Here is a 23,820-nt window from a genome sequence, read left to right as displayed (position 1 = left end):
GACTGGCCTGTAATTGGAAAGCTTGTGGGGATTAAGTCTGGGTTTTTAATTAGTAATTTAATAACTGCAAGTCATAATGGTTTGGGAATAGAACACAGGTCAAGAGAGGAGTTAATTAAAGTAGGTATATGTTCTATGCTATGGACAGTCATTTTATGATAGTCATTAAAATATCAGATTATCACTGCAACATTCCAGGGGAACGAGATCCCCATAGGCATTTTCCTTGATGATAATTCATGCAGAAAGTGTGAATAAGGGCCAAGGGGCTGGTAGATTGCAGCATAGCCTTTATAAAAAACATAACTGATCCTAGATCAATTACAGTTGTGATCAAATTTATTCAACCCCCACTGAAATAAAGTGTTTTGGCCAGTTTGACATTGATTTTGATCATTTCAGTCATCTTATTTACAATTATATCAAAGAGGCACTTATAAATTAGACAAACATAACATAATATTTATGATGGAATAACCACAAATGTCTTTACTGTGCTCACATCATTATCAGTTTTATTCAACCCCCTAGTGACATTATTTTTTAGTACTTAGTACAACATCCTTTTCCAGTTATGACAGCTTTCAAGCGTGAAGCATAGCTTGACACAAGTGTCTTGCAGCGACCTATGGGTATCTTAGCCCATTCTTCATGGGCAAAAGCCTCCAGTTCAGTCACATTCTTAGGCTTGCGCACTGCAACTGCCTTCTTTAGGTCCCACCAGAGGTTCTCAATTGGATTTAAGTCTGGTGATTGCGATGGCCACTCTAGAATGTTCCAGCCTTTCATGTTCAACCATGCTCTAGTGGACTTGGATGTGTGCTTCGGATCATTGTCCTGTTGGAAGGTCCAACGTCTCCCAAGCCGCAGGTTTGTGACTGACTCCATCACATTTTCCTCCAAGATCTCCTGGTACTGAAGGGAATTCATGGTACCCTGCACACGTTGAAGCTTTCCTGTACCATTAGAAGCAAAACAGCTCCAAAGCATAATTGACCCCCCGCCATGCTTCACAGTAGGCAAGGTGTTCTTTTGTTCATAAGCCTGGTTCTTCCTTCTCCAAACATAGCGCTGGTCCATTGTCCCAAACAGTTCTAATTTAGTTTCATCTGACCACAGTACACTGTTCCAAAACCTTTGTGGCTTGTCCACATGACTTTTGGCATACTGCAGTCGACTTTTCTTGTTCTTTGGAGTCAGCAAGGGGGTGCGTCTGGGCGTTCTGGCATGGAGGTCTTCGTTATGCAGTGCGCGCCTTATTGTCTGAGCTGAAACTTCAGTGCCCACATCTGACAGGTCTTTTTTCAGTTCCTTAGCAGTCACGCGGGGATTTTTCTCCACATTACGCTTCAGGTAGCGCACAGCAGTCGCGGTCAGGATCTTCTTTCTGCCACGACCAGGTAACGTTTCCACTGTGCCCTTTAACTTGAACTTGCGAATGATACTTCCGATAGTGTCTCTTGGAATATTTAACAACTTCGCAATCTTTTTATATCCATTGCCATTCTTGTGAAGAGCAATAACCTCTTCTCTTGTCTTCTGGGACCATTCTCTTGCCTTCACCATGCTTGGAAACACACCAGTAGATGTCTAGAAGGAGCTGAGTATCACAGTCCTTTTAAATCTGCCTAATTGGTGCTTATCATGCTTGATTGCTGCTCGTTGACATCCACAGATGTTTTCAAAACCTGATGGAAAACACTGGAATGAACCTCTGTTCTTAGGAGTGGTAGTCGTAAAGGGGTTGAATAATTGTGTCAATGAAGAAATCACAAAAAGGCCATTTAATACTTTATGACAAAAAAAATTGATGCTATCTTAGTTGCATTTAGTTCTTTAACAAGTCCTTGTAAGATTTCATTATGAACACAATTACAAATGTGCACTGAATTCCATAAAACCCTTCGCAGCATTGGGGGTTGAATAAATTTGATCACAACTGTAGATCCTTTATGAACACCACGATATAGCATCAGGAAATGGGTCCCATTGTCAAATCCTATGAAGCATACAGAGATAGTGGCAGACTAAGTGCAGTATGACTGTGTCAGGATACGAGTGTTTCTCTTTTTCTCTATCCCAATACCTGTCCATTAAACATCCTCAATGCATGATACAGCCAAGAGCAAATTTGCACCATCTAGTGGAGATGAGGACTTGGTTCATAAACACATCCTTATATGTTTAAATAAAACAGATGACATGGATATTGAACACGACTGACATGTACTGCAGAATGACAGGGCTAGACCAATCTTCATTTCCAACCAAATTCTTTATTTTTTTTCCTACATCGCCCAAACAATGAGGTCTATGTGATGTGGTTGTAAACAAATTCCACTTTTAAGTCGACAACGACTCCAAAACGTTCAGCAGGCAGGGGAAGGTATAACAAAACTTTCCTCACACCAGCGTCATATCCACAGCATGGACTTACTTCACCTCACACGCAACTCCCACCAAGCTGAGTGTTTGCCAGTGTGGGATGGTGGACTTGGCAGTGGGCCTCTGGTGAAACGGACCTGGCTTCAGCCAGCCTCACGCAGTTGCCCCAAAACCTCGCCCACACGCTGCCACTCCCTATTGAGGCCAAATGCTCAAGTCAGTGCCGAAGGGCACATGGTCCCCATCCGACTTCCAGAAATGAACTAAAACATTTCATAGTTTACAGGTAATGGCTGTACACACCTAAAAACCATATAGGCAACAAGGTGAAAGCTCGCAGGTTTTACAATAGTGGTAGCAGAAAAGATAATAGCAAAAGACATAGCATATTATTTAAAAATAAAATGGAACAATCTTGATAAGCCATTCCTCATACCTATTCCGTGTTTTGCTATTAAAGTGAAAGGTAAACAGGAAACTTTTACCAGCTGAACAACTGTCACTGCAAGGGGACAAGACTGCTGTCCTCTCCTCAACAACTAGCATGGCCAACAGCCGCACTAGCAAACAATTCCCAAACCATCACCACCACCTTCAGTACAACAAAGAACCCCTCATCTACTCTCTGGTGCTTGTGTGCTCTTCTGGGAGTCACATATTTATCTTTTTGATGCAAAATATTTAATAAAATGCAAAATGTTTTTGTATCAAAAGGCAAAATGCCAAAAATGTTGAGATGTGGAAAACTGAGGAAGGAAAAAGTCTAAAGATGACCAAGCTGAAACTGAAGGAGCTACATGCAAAATTAACATAAAAAGGGTTTACCCCCAAAAATCAGCCATCATAAACATTACAGCCATACTTATTGTGAAGAGATGTTCTAATGCACGCAATTAACCTCATTTGTTAATGATGCCAGACTTTTGGGATTTCTGATGAGATGAAGTCTAATGATGGATTAGAGTCATAACTGATTTAAAATTTAAAACGATTTATGAACACAACAAAATAATGGCCTTGATCTTCACAAATGAAGACACCCTGTAGCTCCTTTCTCCACTCAGCTTCATGCTCAAATTCAATCCTCATTTGCATCTTATTTACATATGCACCATATATCCATATCATTTACATATTTGCGTTAGTGTGTGGCATAAGTGCATTCAGAGCCAATACAAGATTCTAAGCATACCAAACCCTGCATAAATCTGTGGGAAACATTACTGAACAAGTCCGAAAGATGAGCTGGTTTTGTTTTTTTATTAAGAGAGGTGTCCGTGAGTACGAGCAGGGTTTCGGCGGCCAGGTTCCTAGCTGGGTATGAGCAGGCCCGGACCTTCGCTGAATGGCAGTACAGCTTCCGGGCAGCAGACACGTCTTTGGAGGGCAGCCACAGGATTCAAGGGAGCTTGAGGAAGTGAAGGACTGTCGCTGAGCAGCGTGGGAGTGAGCCAGGTGTACCAAGGTGGGTTGCGGCCGACGGAGGTGTTACCAGCCGCACACAGGGGGAAGTAGTCTGGGCTCCAAGAGAACGGCGGGTCGGCTCTGTTGTTCTGTGAGGCATCTGGAGGGGTGAGAACAGAGAGAAGGGAGGCCCAAAAGGAGGGAGCGAGCCTCTGACTGAGGGGCTGAGGAAAGGGGGAGGGGCTGTGAGAGTCTGCTTCCAAGGGAATGCTGGGATTCAGGCTGCCATTGGTCAGGACGCAGCAGCGGGAGTGGGCAGGGATAGGACGCTGGAGTAGGGCGGGCTCCATGGGACTGAGCGTCGAGCGGCTGGGGTCAGGCAAGCGGAGCTGGTTGAGCACGGCGGAGGTGGCGATGAGTCCTGCCACGCTGGTCAGATAGAGGAGGCCCAGCATGCAGGTGACCTGTTGAGAGACAGAAGTCATCATTTCGGTGCTTAACACAAGCACACGCAACTACACAATCGCATCAGAGGCTGGCTTTTAATTGACCAATTGTTGACAAAGCCATTTCTTTTTTTTAAAAAGCAGTTTAAAGTAATTTTTTCCTTACAGATAGGCAACAGTTTGTTTCAATTGGAGGTTTTAGATCTGAGTCATGCATTTTGTCACATGGTGTCCCACAGGGTTCAGTTCTTGGTCCACTACTTTTTATATTGTACTTGCTTCCTCTTGGTGACATTATTAGGGATCATGGGCTACAGTTTCACTGTTTTGCTGATGATGTGCAAATATACATATGTACTAAACCTTCTGTCAGTCTACCGCCTCCTGTTCTGACTAAGTGTCTAGCTGATGTGAGGACATGGATGAAGGAGAACTTCTTGAGTCTAAACAGTAACAAGACAGAGGCTATATTAATTGCTTCTCCAGGTACACTCAAGAAGATTGGCAATAGTGCTGTCTCTATTCCTGAATTTACTGTTTCATCATCAACCCAGATCAGAAATCTGGGAGTCATTCTACTCAACTCTCTCCTTTGAACAACAGATTAATAACATCTGTAAGACAGCCTTTTATCATTTAAGGAACATTGCTCCGACCATTTCTTTCCCATACTGCTGCTGAGGTTATTGGTCATGCATTTGTGACATCTAGAATTGACTACTGCAATGCTGTATTGCATGGACTCCCGGCTCGGCTGTTGAACAGGCTTCAGTATGTACAAAACTTAGCTGCGAGGGTTTTGACTCATACCATATCCTGGGAGCATATTATGCCTATTCTGGAACGTCTTCACTGGCTCCCTGTCCAGTATCGTATTCAGTACAAGGTTATTGTGCTGTTGTTTAAATCTCTGCATGGCTGTGCACCATCCTACCTCAGTAGTCTCCTCCAAACATACTCTCCAATACGCACCTTGCACTCGTCAGAGCTGCACTTTCTCAAAGTTCCTAGCAGCAAGTTGTGCACTGTTGGTGATGGGGCCTTTAGTGTGGCTGAGTCAAAGTTATGGAACAGTCTGCCGATTGAGTTATGTGCTTGCCCGTCTATCACATACTCAAGGCACATCTAAAAACCCATCTTTGTCAGTTGGCTTATGGCTGAGCCTATATTGTTTTTATTTGTATTTTTATTTTCTTTCTTCTTTTAGTGCTTTTGTCTGTCTCTTGTTTTAACTTTCTTTTATTTTCCTTCTATTGTTCGCTTTTATTGTGCAGTGTTTTGAAAAGCGCTTATTAAATAAAATATTATTATTATTATTTTTCCATTACCGTTAAAATCCAAATATTTGTTAACAATTTGCAATCAAATGTCAATCAGAACAAGCATGTGGTAATTGAAGATTACTGTACTGATTCAATCTCTACTGCATCATTCTACCCCCATGTGGTCCATCATTGTTTCTGAGTGCATGGTTTAACTCCTACCTTGGCAAAGTGCTGGTAGATGTTGGTTAGTGACAGCCTCCAGCAGGCCTGCTCCAACAGCACGCACAGGTCGGTGTAGGTGAACCAGCCGCGCCTCACGCCCTGCCGCTCCGCAATGCTGCGACAATGAGATGAAGCACGGCGGATTGAGTCTCGGCCAGACGGCAGATTAAAGCTAAGCCTTGACTGAGAACAACTTCATGAGCTGTTTCACTGCACTACATCTGCGGAACATCGACGCTTAGTGCGTTTCCTCTGAGGATCACGCATTACCACATGTGCAGCTCCCTTCACTCTGTACTCACACCATGGTAATGTCTGCCTGCCCTTACTGGACCTCAATAATATTCTGTAATATTTTATAAGATTCTTTTTACCCATGTTAGCAATAGCACATGAGATACTAATATCAATAATACTAAAGATACAGTGTATTTTTCAAATGCATGATGCAATTCTGCTTTGTTATAACAAGTTAAAAACAAATAAATAAATCAAATAACCAATCACAGACCTGGTCTCAAGTTGATTGAGCACGTTGAAGAATTCACTAGGTTCAGTGAACAGGCTCCACTCCTGACATACAAGAAGAAAGCATCTTCAGAATAGGCCTAGTGAGGCGAACGCAAAGTGAGACTAGGAAATCTGGCTTACGATCGCGCTGAGGAAGTTCAGCTCCAGGGTGTTGACAGTCTGGACGTCCAACTTGCCGGCCGTGCCCCATTCGTCATTGAACACTTCCTCCTCTTCACCTTCATCGTACAAATATTTACTGGCCACCATCTGCACAAAGGAGCAGTCACAAGGCCATGTAAGGTCACAGCCCTTTCCCTCAGCTACACAACGAAGCTGGGATATATTACATTTATCTTTTTTGCATGGCCATCAAAAAATGTACTACTGCAACCAACTACCTGCCCGCCAAAATAACAGACCCAAGCTACAGTCCTACTGTACCTTCTCTTTGACCCAGAAACCTACCATAGATATCAAGAAAAGATCAGAGGATGAAATCTGCTGCAGGTATTCAGGGTTTCTGTGTCTTAGTCTTTCAATGTAAACCAGGGCCAACATCATAGCACAAGGGGAAATGCATGCTTCTCTGCAAAAGAAAATGGTGTGGACGTGAGGATAGATACACACTGCAATATAAATAAAGTAAAATCACGTGGGATCACTCACCTAGCAACATGTGCAGCATATTTCTTGTGGAGCTTCCGTATTGGACTTGGGGCTGATTTGTGGAGGAGTTCTACAGCAATGTCTAGTGTGAAGATACCAAACAAGTTAAAAAATCTGCCAACATACATGCTGGCACATTACTGTAATAAAAGATATGACTTTAAAATGTCTAGCAGTAGCCATTCTAGAAAGAAGATTATTGTCATGGTCATATATTGTTAGCAATTTTAACTTGCAAGTTTATAACGTGAGATGACATATTAATTTGTTATTATTTGCTAACACACATCCATTTATAGCAACAGTGCACTTACCTGTCACGGGACACGATAATGCATCCAGTGAACTGTCTGGATCAAGACCATAATATAAACGCTTCTTAATTCGGTCTGAAAGTTGCTGGTGTCTCGGGAGAAACTGCAAATAGATCAACGAACATTGTAATGTTCACAACCCGGACATAAAAGTTGGCAGCTGTCCACTTTAGTCAGTAAACTAGCCATCGCTAACTAACTAGCGACCTACCGCTGTCTATCTAACAAAATATTATGTGATCATATGATTTCTGAAAACGAACATGACAGCAATAAACAACATACTGGTATGGGTTGGTTGGTGGAAACTCGACGTTGTATTTACACATTTAGTTTTGTAGTTAGCTATAGCCAGCTAACAGAGCTAGCTACGTTAGCCGCCCTGCTTCTCGAGGCCTCGCGCTCCAGTTCTAAATGTGACCGTTGGTCTCCTCAGACTGACTGACCTCATACACGTTGACAGCCTGGTGATATCTAACGGCAAAACCGACACACTTAATGGGTATTACAAATGTGTCTCTGGTGTTTTAAAGACGATTAAATGCAAGGTAATAAACTAAATCCACCAAATGAAAACACAATAATCACTACTCGGAAGTTAGCCGTCCTAGCTATGCCACTGTAGCCATCAGGCGGGTGCTGCTAAGAATGATTTGTTTTCAAAAGCAAAAACATAGATACCGTAAACTCCTGAAAGTCGGAGAAAGGAAAGGTCCTTTCATCAAAAAACTCGGCGAAATCCATTTCCAGTCCAATAAAACCCCCCAATATTATAAAGGACCCTGTAAGACACGCATTAAAGGCGTCGCAGGGCGATAACCGACTACAGGACTGAGTTAAACTCCGTCAGCTGTAATGTGACAGCAGTGCGTTACTAGTTCACACCTAGTTGCGCTGTTAAGTGTTTTGAGAGCAAAACCCCATTATTCAATACAATAAACACACATTATAGTTCATTTTATTACAAACCATCCCATCTTAATATGTAGGTACAAAACCAGGTAGTAACGGTCAGTCAAGCGGCAAAAAATTTTTTTTTTTACACACAAAAAAAAACCTTGACCCTCATATGTTCATATTTTTCATGTCACCGCAGAATGTGATTTCCTAATATCAGCAAGATGATTTACATTTTATCCGTTATTTTACTTTCAGGTAAGTAAACTAATTAAATAAAAAAGTACACACACAACCAGAACCTTTCCATTTAAGCCTTTTAGCATACCTTTGACTTAATATTATACATCTCCAAAGCAAACATATAATTTACATCCCATTTCATAAGAGGTCAGTTCGTCCCACCACATTCCATGCAGTTGTGAGCAGTCACTAAATTTAGTTTAAAAACAACTTTTGAGGACAGCTGTATTGTCATTTTAGACATCAGTGACTGGACATGATCTATACATCAGGTGCAATGGACAATGGACATCTTAAAGCAATATCATCAACCAGTAGTCGCAGAGAGACTTTGTATGACTATTCCAGACCTTTAGTGTTGAAGTATATTATGTCATTGGTCTGGTTGGTTGTTGTCTTTGATCTGTGTATTGCAAACCCCACATGTCACTGCTCTGCCTTCTGTAATTATCCCTGTAGTAAAAGGTCATAAAAAGTTCAGCATAAAAAAGGCGGTGTCTCTGCAGATACAAGTTTCTTAAAAGCAACATGTAAGAGAAATAATGAAGCTTATCAATAAATAGTTTGTGGATCAATGTGTATAATGATTAGGCGTTAAATACAGTTAAAAGGGGAGAAAAAGGATGGGAAAGCGCTCAGTGACTCCTATGGCCCATAGAGGATGCTGGGGGCTGTAGTTTCTCGGGCCGCGCATCTTTGGCTTCAGTGTCGGAGGCGGAGTCTGAGTCATGGGCCTGCTGCTGCTTCAGCCACATGTCGGAGTAGAGGCCTCCCTTGGCCAGGAGCTCCTCGTGTCTGTACAGCATGGCGAGAAAGTGAGCCACTTTAGGACTTGGGGAAATGGTTCAATGCCCCATTCAATCTCATTCTTGACACATTTAAAGAAGCTCTCTTAATTTAGAATTAACTTTAACCATCCAAAAGTAAAGAACAGTCAAAAATGACACAAACCACATAACAAAGCAGAGCAATATACAAAATATACCCAGTACAATCAATCAGTTTTTATAAACCTAACAGAGTTTGATTTGATCATTACTTTTTGGTCAATGTGCTGATCTTTTGTAAATCAACAATCAAATCAAAAATTCTTTTTTTCTCCCCATAAGAGCTTACCTTCCTCTCTCCGCGATCTGGCCGTCACGCACAACGAGGATCTGATCAGCGCCGATAATGGTGGACAACCTACACCAGAACCAGATTAATGGCGTCACACGAGTGCAAGAGGCAAAATGCACTGTGGGAGAGTGCGGGAAGTCTGGCTTCCTACCCTCCTTTGTGTTTTACCTGTGGGCCACGACAATGGTGGTGCGGTTGGCGCAAATTTTGGCCAGCGAGGCCTGGATGTTACGTTCCGTCTGTGTGTCAAGTGCAGAAGTGGCCTGTTGGGAAGAGAAGTAGGACATCTCGGTGGGTGAAGGAACCTTTCCTGTCCATGGCTTCCAAAAGAGGCGTGGATGCAGCTGAACGTGCTCGCTTACCTCGTCCAGGAGGATGATCTGGGGCGCCTTGAGGATGGTGCGGGCGATGGCCACCCTCTGCTTCTCTCCACCACTCAGCTTCAGCCCCCGCTCGCCCACCTGGGTGTCGTAGCCTGCAGAGAGAAATCCCAGCAGCACAGTGAGAGCCTCCTGCCGTGACCACAACTGATGAGACACTGGAGATTTACAGAACGTCTGGAACCTCTGCAACACCAACGTCCCACAGTCACTTATTGCCTATTTACCTTGCTGCAAGACTGGAAAATTAACTTCTAAGGGCCAAACATTGTAATCGGTAGAATTGAAACAATGAAGCTGTTTCAGAAATGCAAAACTATTAATAATTAACTCCTTTAAGCTCTGGATGGCAGAGGGAGCTCATGTGCCTTTCCTAAGGTTTCCACCCCTTCATGGTACCTGGCTGAAGCACTTACCCTCAGGGAAGGACAGGATTCGCTCATGGATGTCAGCAGCGATGGCTGCCTCCTCCACCTCCTGGTCGGTGGCGGAGATGCGGCCGTAGCGGATGTTTTCACGGATGTTGTCGTTGAACAGGACAGTGTCCTGTGGGACCACGCCAATGTGGGCCCTCAGCGAGGCCTGCTTCACCTGCAGCCGACAGAGCATATATGTGGACATGGGCTACAAACAGTCCACCAGTTCTCTGAAGCAATGTCAAATGCCTTACATACGCACAACTGAGGCGTGCGTGAAACAACTTCGCTGACCCACCCAGTCCAGTGGGACTGGGTCAAACACTGGTTCAGCCACTGGCTTCAGCATGGGACAGACTTCTCAGTGCCCACATTTATCAAATTATTTTTTTTGTTTAATCGAATCAGCATCCATACATTAGATCAGTGGTTCCCAAACTTTTTCTGCCGTGCCCCCCTTTAGCAGATAAGAATATTTTTGCACCTCTCGAATATTGTAACTTCGCACGCACCACGCCTCAGCGCAATGAACAAAGTCATGTTTGCAGGGTTCATACACCTTTATAAGGTGGAATTCAAGCACTTGTACATCACTTTCAAGGTCCATTTCAATATTTCCCAGCATGTTAAACTTAATTAAGTAAAATATTTATACATATACTCAAAATGATTCGAAATAATTCGCTTTTTAATGACATTATTTAATGGTTGTTTATTTTCAAAACACCCAATCTTAACGTCTTCATGTTCTCTCATGTTTCATCCTGGAATTACAAGAGGCTCGTATTTGTTAACGCAATACAAGAGAACTGTTCAGTCAGACAGATATTTGTTGTGAAACAAAGTAGTTACAATTTCAAGCATTTTCAAGTACTTTAGCCTAAATTCCAGTACTTTTCAAACCTGAAACACAAAGCAACATTAAAATTCTTCAGGTAAATGTTTCTTCCCCTGTTTTTGAGGGGTGTTTCTTTATACTACCACATATCGTTTCGGAGAACACTGCAAAGAATGTGACGCGGCTAGTATAAACGCCTCCACCATTCGCGCAGATTCATAGATGTATATTTCTATCTATATAGATCAATATATATATAGTGCGTGTGTATATATATTTATTTATTTTGATGCCTGGTGTAGCATCAGGTAAAAATGTTCTTTTACCGGTTTTGCAGGGGTATTTATTCTCCACTGCCACCTATCGCCACCTATCGTTTCGGAAAACACTGCAGTGAAGCTCGCACAAGTATAAACGCCTCCACCGTTCGTGCAGGGTCGCGCGAGGTGGGTGGAGTCACGCGCTACGGTCACTCGCGAAAGTAAACCAGGCTTTACTTCCAAGCTCCGCGCCCCCCCTGCAATAGCTCCGCGCCCCACCTAGGGGGCACGCCCCCCACTTTGGGAACCACTGCATTAGATAGTGAGAAAATTTGAGCATGAAGAAACACCTTAAATGTAATGTCGAAACCAGCAGTCAGACTACAGCATGGCAGCAAATGTCCTTACAAGAAGCACAGATCAATAATAGATACAAACCAGTTTTGGATGCAAGAGGACAAGCTCGCTCACCTTGGTGATGTCCTGGCCGTCGATGCGGATGCGGCCATCTTGGACATTGTAAAAACGGAAGAGTAGGCGGACAATAGTGCTCTTCCCAGAGCCTGACTGGCCCACCTGTGCAGAGTCCACACACGACACAAATGGTTAATGCTTAATCACCTCCTTGATCTGGGGTCAGTTTTCCCCTTCCACAGGACAAAGGAAAATTGTTATATTGGCAAACGAAGCTGATCCTAACGCAGCAAGCTCACTTTATCCATCTTTTTCTAATAAACAAAACTCTGCTAAAGACATACAATAAAAAAAACAAGAAAGAAGCAACTGCTTCATCAGTTGTTTGTCAAATGATTTGTCACTACTGTTGATATTGGATTGGCTAGTTTGACGTCTCTATCTTACCAAGGCGACGGTCTGGCCAGGTTGGACCGTAAAAGAGACGCCCTTGAGGATCTCCTTTCTGCGGGGACAAGAAGGAGCCAGTGAGACCGACTACAGAAAGGAGAAGGTTTGCGTAGTAAGTCGCGACGGAGAGCGTCTACCCTTCCGTGTAGCTGAAGGAGACATTGTCGAACTCAATCCTTCCGAGCTTGTAGAGAAGGTTTCCGGCGTTCACATCATCCTTCACCTGCACCCGTCCAGGAACAAGGAATAAAAATGAGCCACCCCACCCAATGAAACTACACTCCCATAGTGTAGATGAGATCATGGGGCAAAAATACATCTTACCTCCTCCTCTTCATCAAAGAGCTTGAACATGCTCTCCATGTCAATAAAAGACCTCTGGATCACCCTGAGGAATAAAGGAAAAGGACGCTTATCTGACTGACAAACAAGACACACACACACTAACACACACACTCAACATGGCCAACCTCTGTTGGGGCTGGCTGAATTTCCCACCTGTAATATGTGCCGAACCAGTTGAGAGGCGTGTACAGTTGGATGATGTACGTTCCAAACAGAACGTAGTCTCCCACCTGTGGGTACCACATGAGTCTTTTAAGGACACATAGTGTGTGGATACAGCAGCATGCAGTTATGATGTGAATTATGACACTGGCACTTATGTTCCCAGTAGGTGCAGCTAATTCCTGGAAAAGCAAGTGGGGCAAACTTGAGGCACTGCTGCCCTTGGTGCCTGGCCTTTTGAGGTTGGAAGGAATGGAGCAAGGAGTACCTCGAACTTGCCCTCTGTGACAAAGTATGCGCAGAGCAGCGAGCCGGCCAGCAGGCCCCCACCGATGATGGCGTTCTGCGTCTGGTTCAGTAGCGCCAGAGACGCATTGGTCTTCCACTCCAACGACTGGGCACAAAGAAACAGCAAGTTAGTTGGCCAGTCACGCAGAAAGACATTCTGCTAGAATTCAAACACGTTAAGTGTGCAAATCTATGGGAAGAAAAATGGAAAAACTGTGATCCAGTATTTGATATGCATCTTAAATTATCAAACGCAATCAGAATGAATTGCTTCACAAATGTGCTTATTTGAAACGATTTCAGAACAGTCTTGTCAAGCTTTTGTATCAGAATTAAGGTTTCGCATATATATAGGCTATTATATTTGAATGGATAGATAACTATTTATTATTTAATATTTTTATGCTCACTTATTCTCATGTTTTACTTTGTTTTGGTATGTGGAATAAACATACCAAAGTACAGTACACTGTTGGCATAATTACAACAGACTTATCATATTAGCATTTATGTTGACCTATGAATGGGTCCGTGGAGATCAACGTAGGCTGTTAAAGCTAAATGGAGCAGTAATACCTGATATTTGAGGATTGCTTCTTCAAAGCGGCCTACTTCGTAGTTCTCTGCATTGTAGTATTTCACCTGCAGTCGACAGCAGAACGATGAACACACCATGACCAACAGGACGCTACACGTTAGGGGGCTGCTACTGCGCCACATTAGGGTCATGACCTTTGTTTACTCAAACCAGGCGAATAGGCCCTCTGTAGAGTTTTGACATATTCTTCGGGACTAAAAAGTTATGCGAGTCTCTCCTCAGCTAGGTGAGAGTTTCTCCTCGGTGCCTGCCTGGCAGTTTCATTCTAGCCTTAGCGTGATACATCTAATCAGGGGCGGACCAGGGGGTATAGGTGGTATAGGTGAATTGGGGGGGGGCAAGTCCAAGGTGGTACCGTCTCGAAGTTGAGCAGGGAGTCCACGGCTTTGGCCTTGGCGTTGTTGTCGTGCGTGTTCATGTCGCGCCTGTACTTTGTCCTCCACTCAGTGATGATGATGGTGAGAGCTTACGGGTCAAACGTGTGGAAACAGAAAGAACAAATCAGCGCAGGCCTTATGTCGTTTCTTCTAAATCTTTGAGGAAAACCAGAGGAACAGTTCCGAAGCAATGCCATATAATAGTTAATAATAAAGCACAATAGCTACTAAATATAATAACTAACAAAAACAAAAAATAATCTTTTAAATCTTTTTTAATATCTATTTGGGCAGGAATCAGGAGGTGCTTGGTGAGGCAGGTACTCACTAAGGTAAAGGGCCATGCAGATGAAGACGATCAGGCCGAACCAGGCATTGAAGTAAGAGATGAAATAGATGATGGCGATGATGATGTCAGCGATGGTGGGAAAGATGCTGAAGACAATGTAACTGCAGAGTAAAATCAGACATGACATATTAAACACAAATTAATATCGGTGTTTTTACCATTCATTATTCATATACTTTTTACCCATGTTCCAATATTCACAATTTTCAACAAATGTAATTTCGTATTCTCAGTTCAGATCTAAAACAAATTCATTTCTTGGGCAGGGTTATGGGACACTGTGTGGCAGGGGGCGGGGTTTAGAAGGCACAGTGTGGCAGGGGGCAGGGTTTAGGAGGCACAGTGTGGCAGGGGTGAGGTTACAGGGCACGATGTGGTGGGGTTATGGGACTTATGTGGTGGGGGCGGGGCACTGTGTGGCAGGGGCGGGGCAGACCTGAGCAGGCTGTCGATGGAGGAGGTGCCACGGTCGATGCTGCGGAGCACCTCGCCGGTGCGTCGGCTCAGGTGCCAGCGCAGCGAGAGCGAGTGCAGGTGGGCAAACAGGCGCACCTGCACCACGCGGCTGGTGTACTGCTGCACACGGATCCACAGGAAGGAGCGCGCGTTACTAAGGAAACCCGATGATCCTGGAGGGGAGGGGCAAGGGCAAGGGGGAGAGAAACATTGAGATTTCCAACACTACTGTAATAAGGAAAATGTATCTTTGTGCTAGTGTAACTCTGTTAGAGTCTAAGGACACAATGAAGCAAAAATACAGAAACAGAAGAGAAAGAAAGAGGAGTCAAAACCCCTAGAGTCAAAGAAAGGTTGAGGTAAGAGGGACGCTCTGGGATGTGGGCTCGTTTCAAGGGTTTATGCAAGTACTGAGGTTCATGGAATAAAATCAGTTTGGATTCAACTCCCCTTTAACTGCCAAGAAAACTGTTAAATCCCCCAAATGAATTACTGAATGAAACTTGGATTTATATAGTACCTTTCAAGATACCCAGGGTCACTTTGCAATTAGCACAGGTACATCCTTTTACAACAAATCAGACACTGGCGAGAAGCAGCAGCCAGTTGCATAGTTTCTACTGCAAACGTCAGCCCACTGGGAGACTGAATTGGGTGCAGGAAGGGGAGGACAACACCCAAGACAGGGCACCATCCACCACTGGGCATGAACCCAAGACCCCAGTGCGAAGAGGCAAACATGCTAACCAACAAGCCACCGTGTTGCCCAGAACTTCCAGACCCACACGCGCACATACAGCCTCACCTGCACCGCCACCCTGCAGGAACTTGAGCAGAACATAGATGCACACTGTCATGGCCACAGTCTTCCAGGGGCTCCTGCCTGTGAGTTCGTTCACTGTGACAGGAAAACAGGAGTATGACAGTAGCCCTTGCACCATTGCTCTCAATAATGCAACACGCGCATGCGCACACACACACACACACACACACACACACACACACACACACACACACACACACACACACACACACACACACACACACACACACACACACACACACAGCATGGAAAGAGGACCTACGGTCATCTACACCCTGTCCGTCTGGTTTTTGAGTCCTCAGGTACAGACTGTCTGGCCAATCCTGTTTGTTTTTTTGGTTGTTTTTTAAAGTGACTGTTAATTTAAGGAATTCTCTAGTGTTAAAACCACAAAATGTTATTGCATTTAGAAATTTTAAGGGCTTCAGGGTGGATTTTGTCAACAGGGCATCATTTATGTGTTATATTTATGCATATGCACCTGGTTTCAGTACCATATAAAACCCTAACTACTGCATTACACCCCAGAGTCAAAGGGCTTGCCATTTGGCTAATATGCAGAAATTCACCACAATGGGCTTTTCAATCAAAAATCTATCCATTTGTAAAACAAGCGTGAAATGGAGCCGTACACTGAAGACCTTAACAAATCCAGCAGTTTTCCCCTCAGATTCAGCTTCAAACCCATTCCCAGAAGGTGCACTCACCTATGTTCTTGTAGTAGATAGGCACGAAGACGTTGACAGCGCGCTCGGTCCCCAGCAGCCCGAGGCAGAGCAGGACGAGTAGCTGCAGAAGTGTGTTGCCGGTGGGCCACATGTAGGGCGCCAGTAGCCGCACCTTCCGCCCAAAGTCCTGCCACGCGGAGGGGGGGGCGGCCCCCGCACCCAGCAGGGGCTGTGGGAGACACAGAGTGTCTGAGATGCAGAGGTAATGTGGCTATGTGTCCAGAAAATGTGTGCGTGTGTTCTCATGTGTGTATGTGCTGTATTTTCCCGTGTGAATGTGTGTAATGTCTTTCTGTGTGTGTGAATATGTGGACAGGTGGGAGCTGCACATAACAGCCTACCACCTCACTGAGCACTAGTGTTGCACATGCAGTTCAAAATGTCAGCACAGCTAGTACAAACACTTTCCCACGTGCATATGTGTACATACACGCATGCATAAGTACACACATGCACATACGCACACACATGTATACACACACATGTACACACGTATACACACGTATACACACACACATGCCCATACCTGTCCACCATGTTCCACATCGCGCTCATCCTCATTAATGAGGAGCATGTAGGGTCGCCGTGGCAACCCTGGGGCCTTGAGGCCAAGGAAGAACAGTGTTCCCGAGCTGAGATAGCGGACCAGCCAGAAGACAAACTCCACCTACAGAGATATACATATATACATACTGGGGCTGGGCGATACCATCAAACTCCACCTACAGATATATACATACTGGGGCTGGGCGATACCATCAAATCAACATCGAGGTAAAATTATTAATCATGATTATAGTTAATGAATGATTTTGGTTTTTTGCCATTGTACTTCTGACAAGCGTTCAACTACTGGGATCTTTTTTTATAATGAAAAATGTCATAGATGTGATTATAAAATGTACAAAAAAAGTTGCTTCCCTGTCACTGACAGGGTGGAGTCACGGACTAAGTACATGAACAGTGGGCAAAGTACATATATTTAAGTACATATTATGTATATATATGTTATATGATATAATTAAAAGCCCAAAACTGAAATAACCGACATGGGCAAAATTATGTCAGTTTTGATGTATTTTCATACGCGCACACACACTCACTCACTCACTCACTCACTCACTCACTCTCCCCCCTTCGGGCAGTTCTTAGTGCCAATAGGCATTGCAGTGCTATAAATGGACATTTGATGTTTCTGACCTACAGTAGGTCCAAAAGGGTTTCCTACGCAGACATGAAGGACACAGCACCTCAGGGAGGAGTTTGGCCTCACCAATTTATTAAGCTCGTGTGAGATACGCAGGCATTTGATGGCATTTAAGATGTTAAAACTATTTTATTTTATCTAAAAAAGCAGCAAGTGAGCAACTACTGAATGTATTACAGAGAAAATAATTGCATTTGCTTCCAGGAAATGATAAAAAAAAAACAGTTACAAAGACTTGCAAATACTACAGTAAATGTAGATGGACCTTCAGATCCAAGTAGCTCAAACTAGAGAGGACTGGCAAAGAAAAAGCACACAAAGAACATCAACAAACAGAAAACACACAGATAACACCGAACACCAACACACAGATAACACCGAACACCAACACACAGAGCACAGGCTTTGGCAACTACACTGTGACAGGGTGGAATAACTCGGCAACTAATTCAATGAATTATTAAGTCTCACAGAATGTAGCAGATTCAGTGCGCTCTGGTGCCGAGATCGGTTTGCACTTTCACTGCCATAAATGCCTGTGAGACAGTACTGTCTAACTGCATTACGCTACATTGCCTTTCAGAACTGAGTCCAAGACACTTTAATCACTGCCAACGTCTGACCTGACCGTCATGTGCTCATGGTTGTACCTCAGTGAACTCTTGTTTTTGCAAAGCTCTCAGATCAACCGAGGAACGTTGCCCTAACCTGATCAAAGCATTTCTTACTATGGCTCTAAACTCTGGAATTCCCTTTCTAGTGATCCAAGGGGGCTTGACAATCCAGGCGCATTTAGAAAAAAAACATCTCTGCTCTGATCAGCTCATTTGTTAGCAATCAATTATTTTCATTACTGTTTATTCTTGTTCTTGTACTTTTTAACTTCTACCACTACTGCAACTTTTGAATTGTAAAGCAGTATTCTACATCAGAGGAAAGTGCCCTCTGTAAGAGGGTTATATCTTGAACGTTCTTCTAGAGTCCAGCCTAATTGTAGCAGCATCAGAATGTTTTCTGAGGAGGAGAGCCCTCGTCAGCCCTTGTGAACAGGAAAACCCTGCTATTTTTAGTTAACCAAAGGGAACTGCAAACAAATGAAATGTAAACCAAGTTCAGCATTGCTCCACGGTCATGGCTCCCAAATCTGCTGTGTCACTGGGTGGGGCTTCCTGAAAGGAGGAGTCGTCCGATTGGTCAGAGCTCAACCCATCGGGAGCGCCAGCAAAGAGGCAGAAAAGAGTGTTACTGAGGCAACCATGACTTAGCAGTATGAACACACGTGTCCCAACATACCACTTCCACATTACAATTACACAAAAATGCCATTACCCTGCATGACTATGCAACTCTGTCCACATAACTAATAGGCTGTAAATGAGTGTACAATGTTTACATAACTAATCAAAGATATCGTTTTCTGCTCAGAAGCACACACTGATATATTCAGCACACTTGTATCCTGGGCACGCTTTTCTTATTACAGTTCTTCACTCCCTCAGTTGTGAGTCCTGTTTTCTCTTGAATATGTAAGCAGTCCGTGCTTGATCTCTGTAGTACACACAGCAAGACAAAGTCCTTGCAAGTCTAACAGACAATAACGTGACTCTTTTCAGCATTAACAGTCTGACCAATATGTGCCGACTCACCCAGATACAGCTGATCACACAGCATTCTCTAATCAGTCATCCACCAGCTGAGGAACGAATCACAGCACTGCCGCCATAGCAAAGTTACACTTGGACTCGCCAATATGGCGTGTGTGTTTTAAGGACACATTCAACAGCCTGGCAGCTCTGTAATTAGGACATGGAACTACTGCCAGCTGCGTTAATCTATGTATGTTAGCACTCTTTGTGTGAAAATAAGCAGACATTCATATAGCCTGTTTGTAGATAAGAACATTCTGCGCTCTCCATGTATGTAAGTAATAACCCCCCTGCATGATAGTGGGGCAGAGGAGCCTAGCCCTGGTGACCCCATTGAGGGAGGGATAGCACCAACCTTACTGGGCACCAATGACACCTGAGCTCCATAATTCTGTCACTACACCATGACGTAACCAGCAGCAGATAGTATAAAGGATCATGACTACAGAGGGGAGTCAGCTCTCTCTTGCAGACACTGAGTGTATGTAACAGAGATCTCTGGATCGATCCATGTTTAATAAACTTTATTTTTACTTTGACATCTTACCCAAATGCTTCTGACGGTTCTTGCTAACCACTATGGTTCAACATTTCAACGACAACTCTCAGCCTAGTAAGCATACTTTCTTAGCCTTGGATGGAACTGCAGTGACGGTGGGGAATCACTACTGAAACTGATTTGTTTAGGCTTTGCCTTTATCTGGCGTGGGTGCAGAATACCCATCTAGGACTGGGAACCATCGCAGTAACCCTCAATTTCATCATTAGCTTATGAGGAAAATTTCCCTCAGACAACAATAACAGAGCGAGATGGACCAAATGCTGTAATAGCTGGTGAGGTACCAAACATTACTGAAAAGGGCCTTGAAGAGCATTTGTTCACATCAAACACTAGAAACCAGTTTCATTAGAAGAAAGTGAGACTAAAAATCTGTGGCCAAATCTACAAACTGCTTTCAGCTGAGCATACTTACACTTTATCTATTCTACTGGAAGAGATGCCAAACTCACTTAATTGATAACAGTCATTAATCTAGATACCCACATCTCAGTAACTCACTGAAACCCTACAGAAAGTCTCGCCGACGTTTCTCCGTCACCCACCTGCTGCTTGGTATCCTCCAGCTGCCACCACCACTGAGGGCTGGTCCAGGACACGAAGGCCAGGTTCTCCGCTGCGAACGCCACCGCCCAGTAGAGCAGCAGGGCGGCGCTGTGGCCCCTGGTGCGGGACCCTGTTGGGACCCTGCGACGCTCCAGCCGCAGCAGGGCGCCGGCCCACACCCAGCCTAGCGCCGTCAGGCAGCCGTACAGCACCACGTAGCCGGCGGGCGCCCCGGGACCGGCCTGCACCGTCCTCCAGCCGGCCCACACCGGGCCCTGCAGGGCCAGCAGCGCAGTCAGGACCAGCTGCAGCCCGTAGAGGCGCGCGCGCGGCACGAACTTGGGCTCCATGTCGGTACCAAGGCGGATGTAGCGCATGCAGTGCACGGCGCCCAGCAGGCAGGCTAGGGTCAGCAGCACGGACGGCACCAGGGTGAAGAAGAAGCACGGGGTCATGCCGCCCTCCACCCACACTTGCTGCATGGACACGCCCTCCTCGCAGTAGCTCTTCACCAGACCCACCATGGCGGCCGGGCGTTGGGCCTTTCGGGAGCCTGAGGGGACAAGACGGGGCGTGAACACACTCCGCAAGACGGCGTGTTTAGGTCAGACTGAGCCAGCGAACACATGACAACTGGCTCATCAACTGTCTGAAGACCAATGGATCAAACAAGTGTAATATGGTGGCATCCTTCTTGGTTTGGAACAAAAAAACTGCAGTGTTACACTGAAATGTGTGACCACAGAGTTCTGTGACTGAAGACTGTACATTAACTTGAAGATAAACTGTTTACACTATCATACACTAAAGTACTAGTTTTACACATTTACAACTACTACAGTTTATAGCTACTGATGGAGTTATAGATCAGTCAGGATCCTCTCTCGTTCATTTGCACAAATGTGATTATGTCTGTTATCGGCAGACAGTCAGCAGCACACAGACGTCAGTGATCACCTCCACGAACATTTTAACAATAAATCTCATTATGATTTATTGTGATGGTTCAGAGGGTCTCGTATTCCGACAACAGTCGTCAGAAATGGTGACCTGTGTGCTGCTGATTCTGCAGATTTCGGAACCAGACCAGCCCGTTTCAGACGAGCAACTACCAGTTAGCTTTGAATCCCAATAACTAAAACCAGTGACCTTAACAGTAACAATGACCTTAAGTAATTTCGCTAGTTAGTTAGACTCCGATACGTCGATTTAAGACATGCGTTAACATCAAAGTGTGGAATAATAATAATAATAATAATAATAACACAATCATTGTACTTGTGCCCAACATCACATCGTAAAGGATGTGTGGTGTTTTAATGCCTCGGACGAGTTAGCACAGTCGCCTCATTAATAACACCGCCCGGCTTCGGGACGTTCACAAACTTGCATTATTAGTTAGCAAACAGGCAAGTTATCAAGCTAGCTCTCAAACTCACCTTTTAAAAACAGACGAGTGCGATGGCCTGACGCCGACTGTCCCGTTTAAAATGTAACTACGGCTACAGAGGGAGACTGTAGGCAGACGACCACACGCGCCTGAGCTCGCGCACCGACATAATCCAAACACTCTGACGCTGTGTGACGCTCCCGCGCGCAGCTGATAACCGTCACTTTCTGACGTCACTTTACCGCGAGCTGGTTCTACTCTGGCGTGTCAGCGCCCACTGAGCGCTCGAGACTGCAGGTTTTGTTCGCTGCTTTCTGTTCTGCGTCCACCCATGGACACCACTGCAGTTACAACGTGTCGCTGGTAGATGGCGGCACTCGCTTGCAGAAGCACGGAAGTTCAGGCATGTTTAGACTGAAACCCGTGCAATTAAATGTACAGCTGAATTTCATAGCATGTTATGAGAACGCGTAAGGACGAGAAAAGTCTTTTGATCAAATACTTTGTCAGATTGATCAGTATTATTGCCCTATATTTGTATTGTCGTATGCCATGTTTAGAGTTACAGTAGTGTTTCCTAAGTGGTTCACAAACTTTTAACACCGCGTGCCACATCAGAAAATATTTGACTTTTAGATAATTATATGAATTATAATATTATATATTATAATGTAAATATTTTTTTTAGAAAAAAGAATCGAAGATTCCTTCGCGTACCACTAGGGGGAGCCCAATCACTACAGTTTGAGAGCCAGGGTTGTAAAATTAATTTGACGCGCCACACATGTCCGAGTCCAAGCCCTTCAGCAAGCCAACTTGTTAACCAACCTGATAACCTCAGATTCAACAAACAGCAAAGACAAATCAAGTCTGCCGTTGCCAAAACAGGAAGCCCTTAAAGGTGTGCTCTATTAACAGTATAGTAAAAACAATAAATAAAGTGTGTGATCGCCTTGTTTTAAATTAAACAGCTCGTTTGGTGATCTAGAGATAAAAAAATGGACCAGGAACCTTCAGCCCACCGTGAGTATGCAGGGTGAGAAATTCTACTGTCCTTTTCTCTCTCAGATGTTTATCGATTTTTATAATCTAGTGTCAGACTCAACAGTTTGCTGATAAGACTGATGATCTTTCCCAGTATGTCAATCGAGTCTCAGGCGAGACCTGTTTGTAGGCTACTACACAGTAAATATAATTCTGCTTATAAATTAAATTGTGGCATAATTGTTATAAATGTAATTTTGTCCAATATTTTCTTCACGTGCAGAGGTACTACCACATTTTCCAGTTTTTTGCAGCTGCTAAGACCCAAACAGTGGTCCTTATAGCACAATTTTTGAAAACACTAACCCATGTAGCCTATCTATTGACCTGGTGTGCTAAACCTTAAGCACATTCTCTGCCTTACACTCATTTAGAAAATTTTAAACACACTTTTTGCAAAACATTAAATACAGTTCTTCACTAAACCATGTGTTTCTTTTGGAAAACACTGCCATGCAACTGCTACACTCACCTACCGAAATCCATACCCAGTCCTCACAGGTTACAACACTTTTTTTTTTTTTTACAAATTATCAGAACTTGATCCCTATAAAGAGGCCACAAGTTGCAACTCTTGGTTTGCACAACAATGGAGGCTAATACTTCACAGAGAGGTAGAGGATGAGGAAGAGGATGAGGAAGAACACGAACAACAATCACGGATGAGATCCGGGCCACTTTGCTTGACCATGTGGTCAACCATGGGTTGAGTTTTTCGGGAGGCTGGGCAAAGAGTCCAGCCAAATCTGAGCCGCTACACTGTAGCAGGCATCATCCGGACTTTTTGACTTGAAAATAGGTAAGTAGACCTATCCTCTATACCACACTACTGAACCCACAGACCTAAACTTTGTGTACCACTGTACTACTGCTGTCTAGTTTACTGTAACATACAGCAACATTTCATTTCATGCTGAAAAATCGTTCACATCATGTTTTTACAGAACTGCTAGACTACCCCTTGCTGGGGGACGAAGAAGGGTATTCACCCCTGAACAGGAAGAGGTCATCGTGAACACTGTCAGATCAAACAACAGTATACCTTTACATCAAGACATCAAGTGCATATG

The 23,820-nt window shown here is 44.2% G+C and overlaps 2 protein-coding genes and 1 long non-coding RNA gene across 3 annotated transcripts; 1 reads left to right on the top strand and 2 right to left on the bottom strand.

The window, feature by feature from the left end:
• Positions 1–2,256: 2,256 nt before the first annotated feature.
• Positions 2,257–8,107, bottom strand: cnppd1 (cyclin Pas1/PHO80 domain containing 1). The gene is made up of 8 exons (XM_077023193.1): positions 7,897–8,107; positions 7,216–7,318; positions 6,902–6,983; positions 6,701–6,821; positions 6,374–6,502; positions 6,234–6,295; positions 5,720–5,837; positions 2,257–4,253 (listed from the first exon to the last, which is right to left on the bottom strand). The coding sequence occupies exons 1-8, from the start codon at positions 7,957–7,959 to the stop codon at positions 3,696–3,698; spliced, it is 1,236 nt and encodes a 411-aa protein (XP_076879308.1). The 5' UTR covers positions 7,960–8,107; the 3' UTR covers positions 2,257–3,695.
• On the top strand, positions 7,607–14,434 carry LOC143527851 (uncharacterized). The gene is made up of 3 exons (XR_013134290.1): positions 7,607–7,763; positions 12,906–13,154; positions 14,297–14,434. It is a non-coding gene; the product is annotated as an uncharacterized LOC143527851 (long non-coding RNA).
• Positions 8,158–22,047, bottom strand: abcb6a (ATP binding cassette subfamily B member 6 (LAN blood group) a). The gene is made up of 20 exons (XM_077023192.1): positions 21,756–22,047; positions 20,316–20,869; positions 16,885–17,025; positions 16,338–16,527; positions 15,613–15,705; positions 14,788–14,980; positions 14,331–14,452; positions 13,981–14,090; positions 13,604–13,669; positions 13,008–13,133; positions 12,731–12,807; positions 12,557–12,620; positions 12,370–12,455; positions 12,230–12,287; positions 11,840–11,944; positions 10,271–10,445; positions 9,837–9,949; positions 9,643–9,737; positions 9,472–9,540; positions 8,158–9,150 (listed from the first exon to the last, which is right to left on the bottom strand). Exons 2-20 carry the CDS (start codon positions 20,838–20,840, stop codon positions 8,991–8,993), a joined length of 2,568 nt encoding a protein of 855 aa, XP_076879307.1. The 5' UTR covers positions 20,841–20,869; positions 21,756–22,047; the 3' UTR covers positions 8,158–8,990.
• Positions 22,048–23,820: the final 1,773 nt, after the last annotated feature.

This window comes from Brachyhypopomus gauderio, chromosome 12 (assembly GCF_052324685.1).
Source record: "Brachyhypopomus gauderio isolate BG-103 chromosome 12, BGAUD_0.2, whole genome shotgun sequence".
Classification (NCBI taxonomy): Eukaryota; Metazoa; Chordata; class Actinopteri; order Gymnotiformes; family Hypopomidae; genus Brachyhypopomus; species Brachyhypopomus gauderio.
This window is presented reverse-complemented; position numbering and strand designations above follow the sequence as displayed.

Bases quoted from the DNA above. Each gene is read 5' to 3' on its own strand.
- cnppd1 (XM_077023193.1), bottom strand. From the start codon at position 7,959: ATGGATTTCGCCGAGTTTTTTGATGAAAGGACCTTTCCTTTCTCCGAC. The intron at 7,319-7,896 runs GTATCTATGTTT...ATCTATTTGCAG, and splicing joins CCGACTTTCAGGAGTTTACG to TTTCTCCCGAGACACCAGCA. The intron at 6,822-6,901 runs GTGAGTGATCCC...TTTCTTTTGCAG, and splicing joins TATGCTGCACATGTTGCTAG to AGAAGCATGCATTTCCCCTT.
- abcb6a (XM_077023192.1), bottom strand. From the start codon at position 20,840: ATGGTGGGTCTGGTGAAGAGCTACTGCGAGGAGGGCGTGTCCATGCAG. The intron at 12,808-13,007 runs GTACTCCTTGCT...TGGTACCCACAG, and splicing joins TCACAGAGGGCAAGTTCGAG to GTGGGAGACTACGTTCTGTT. The intron at 12,621-12,730 runs GTGGGAAATTCA...TTTATTCCTCAG, and splicing joins TGGTTCGGCACATATTACAG to GGTGATCCAGAGGTCTTTTA.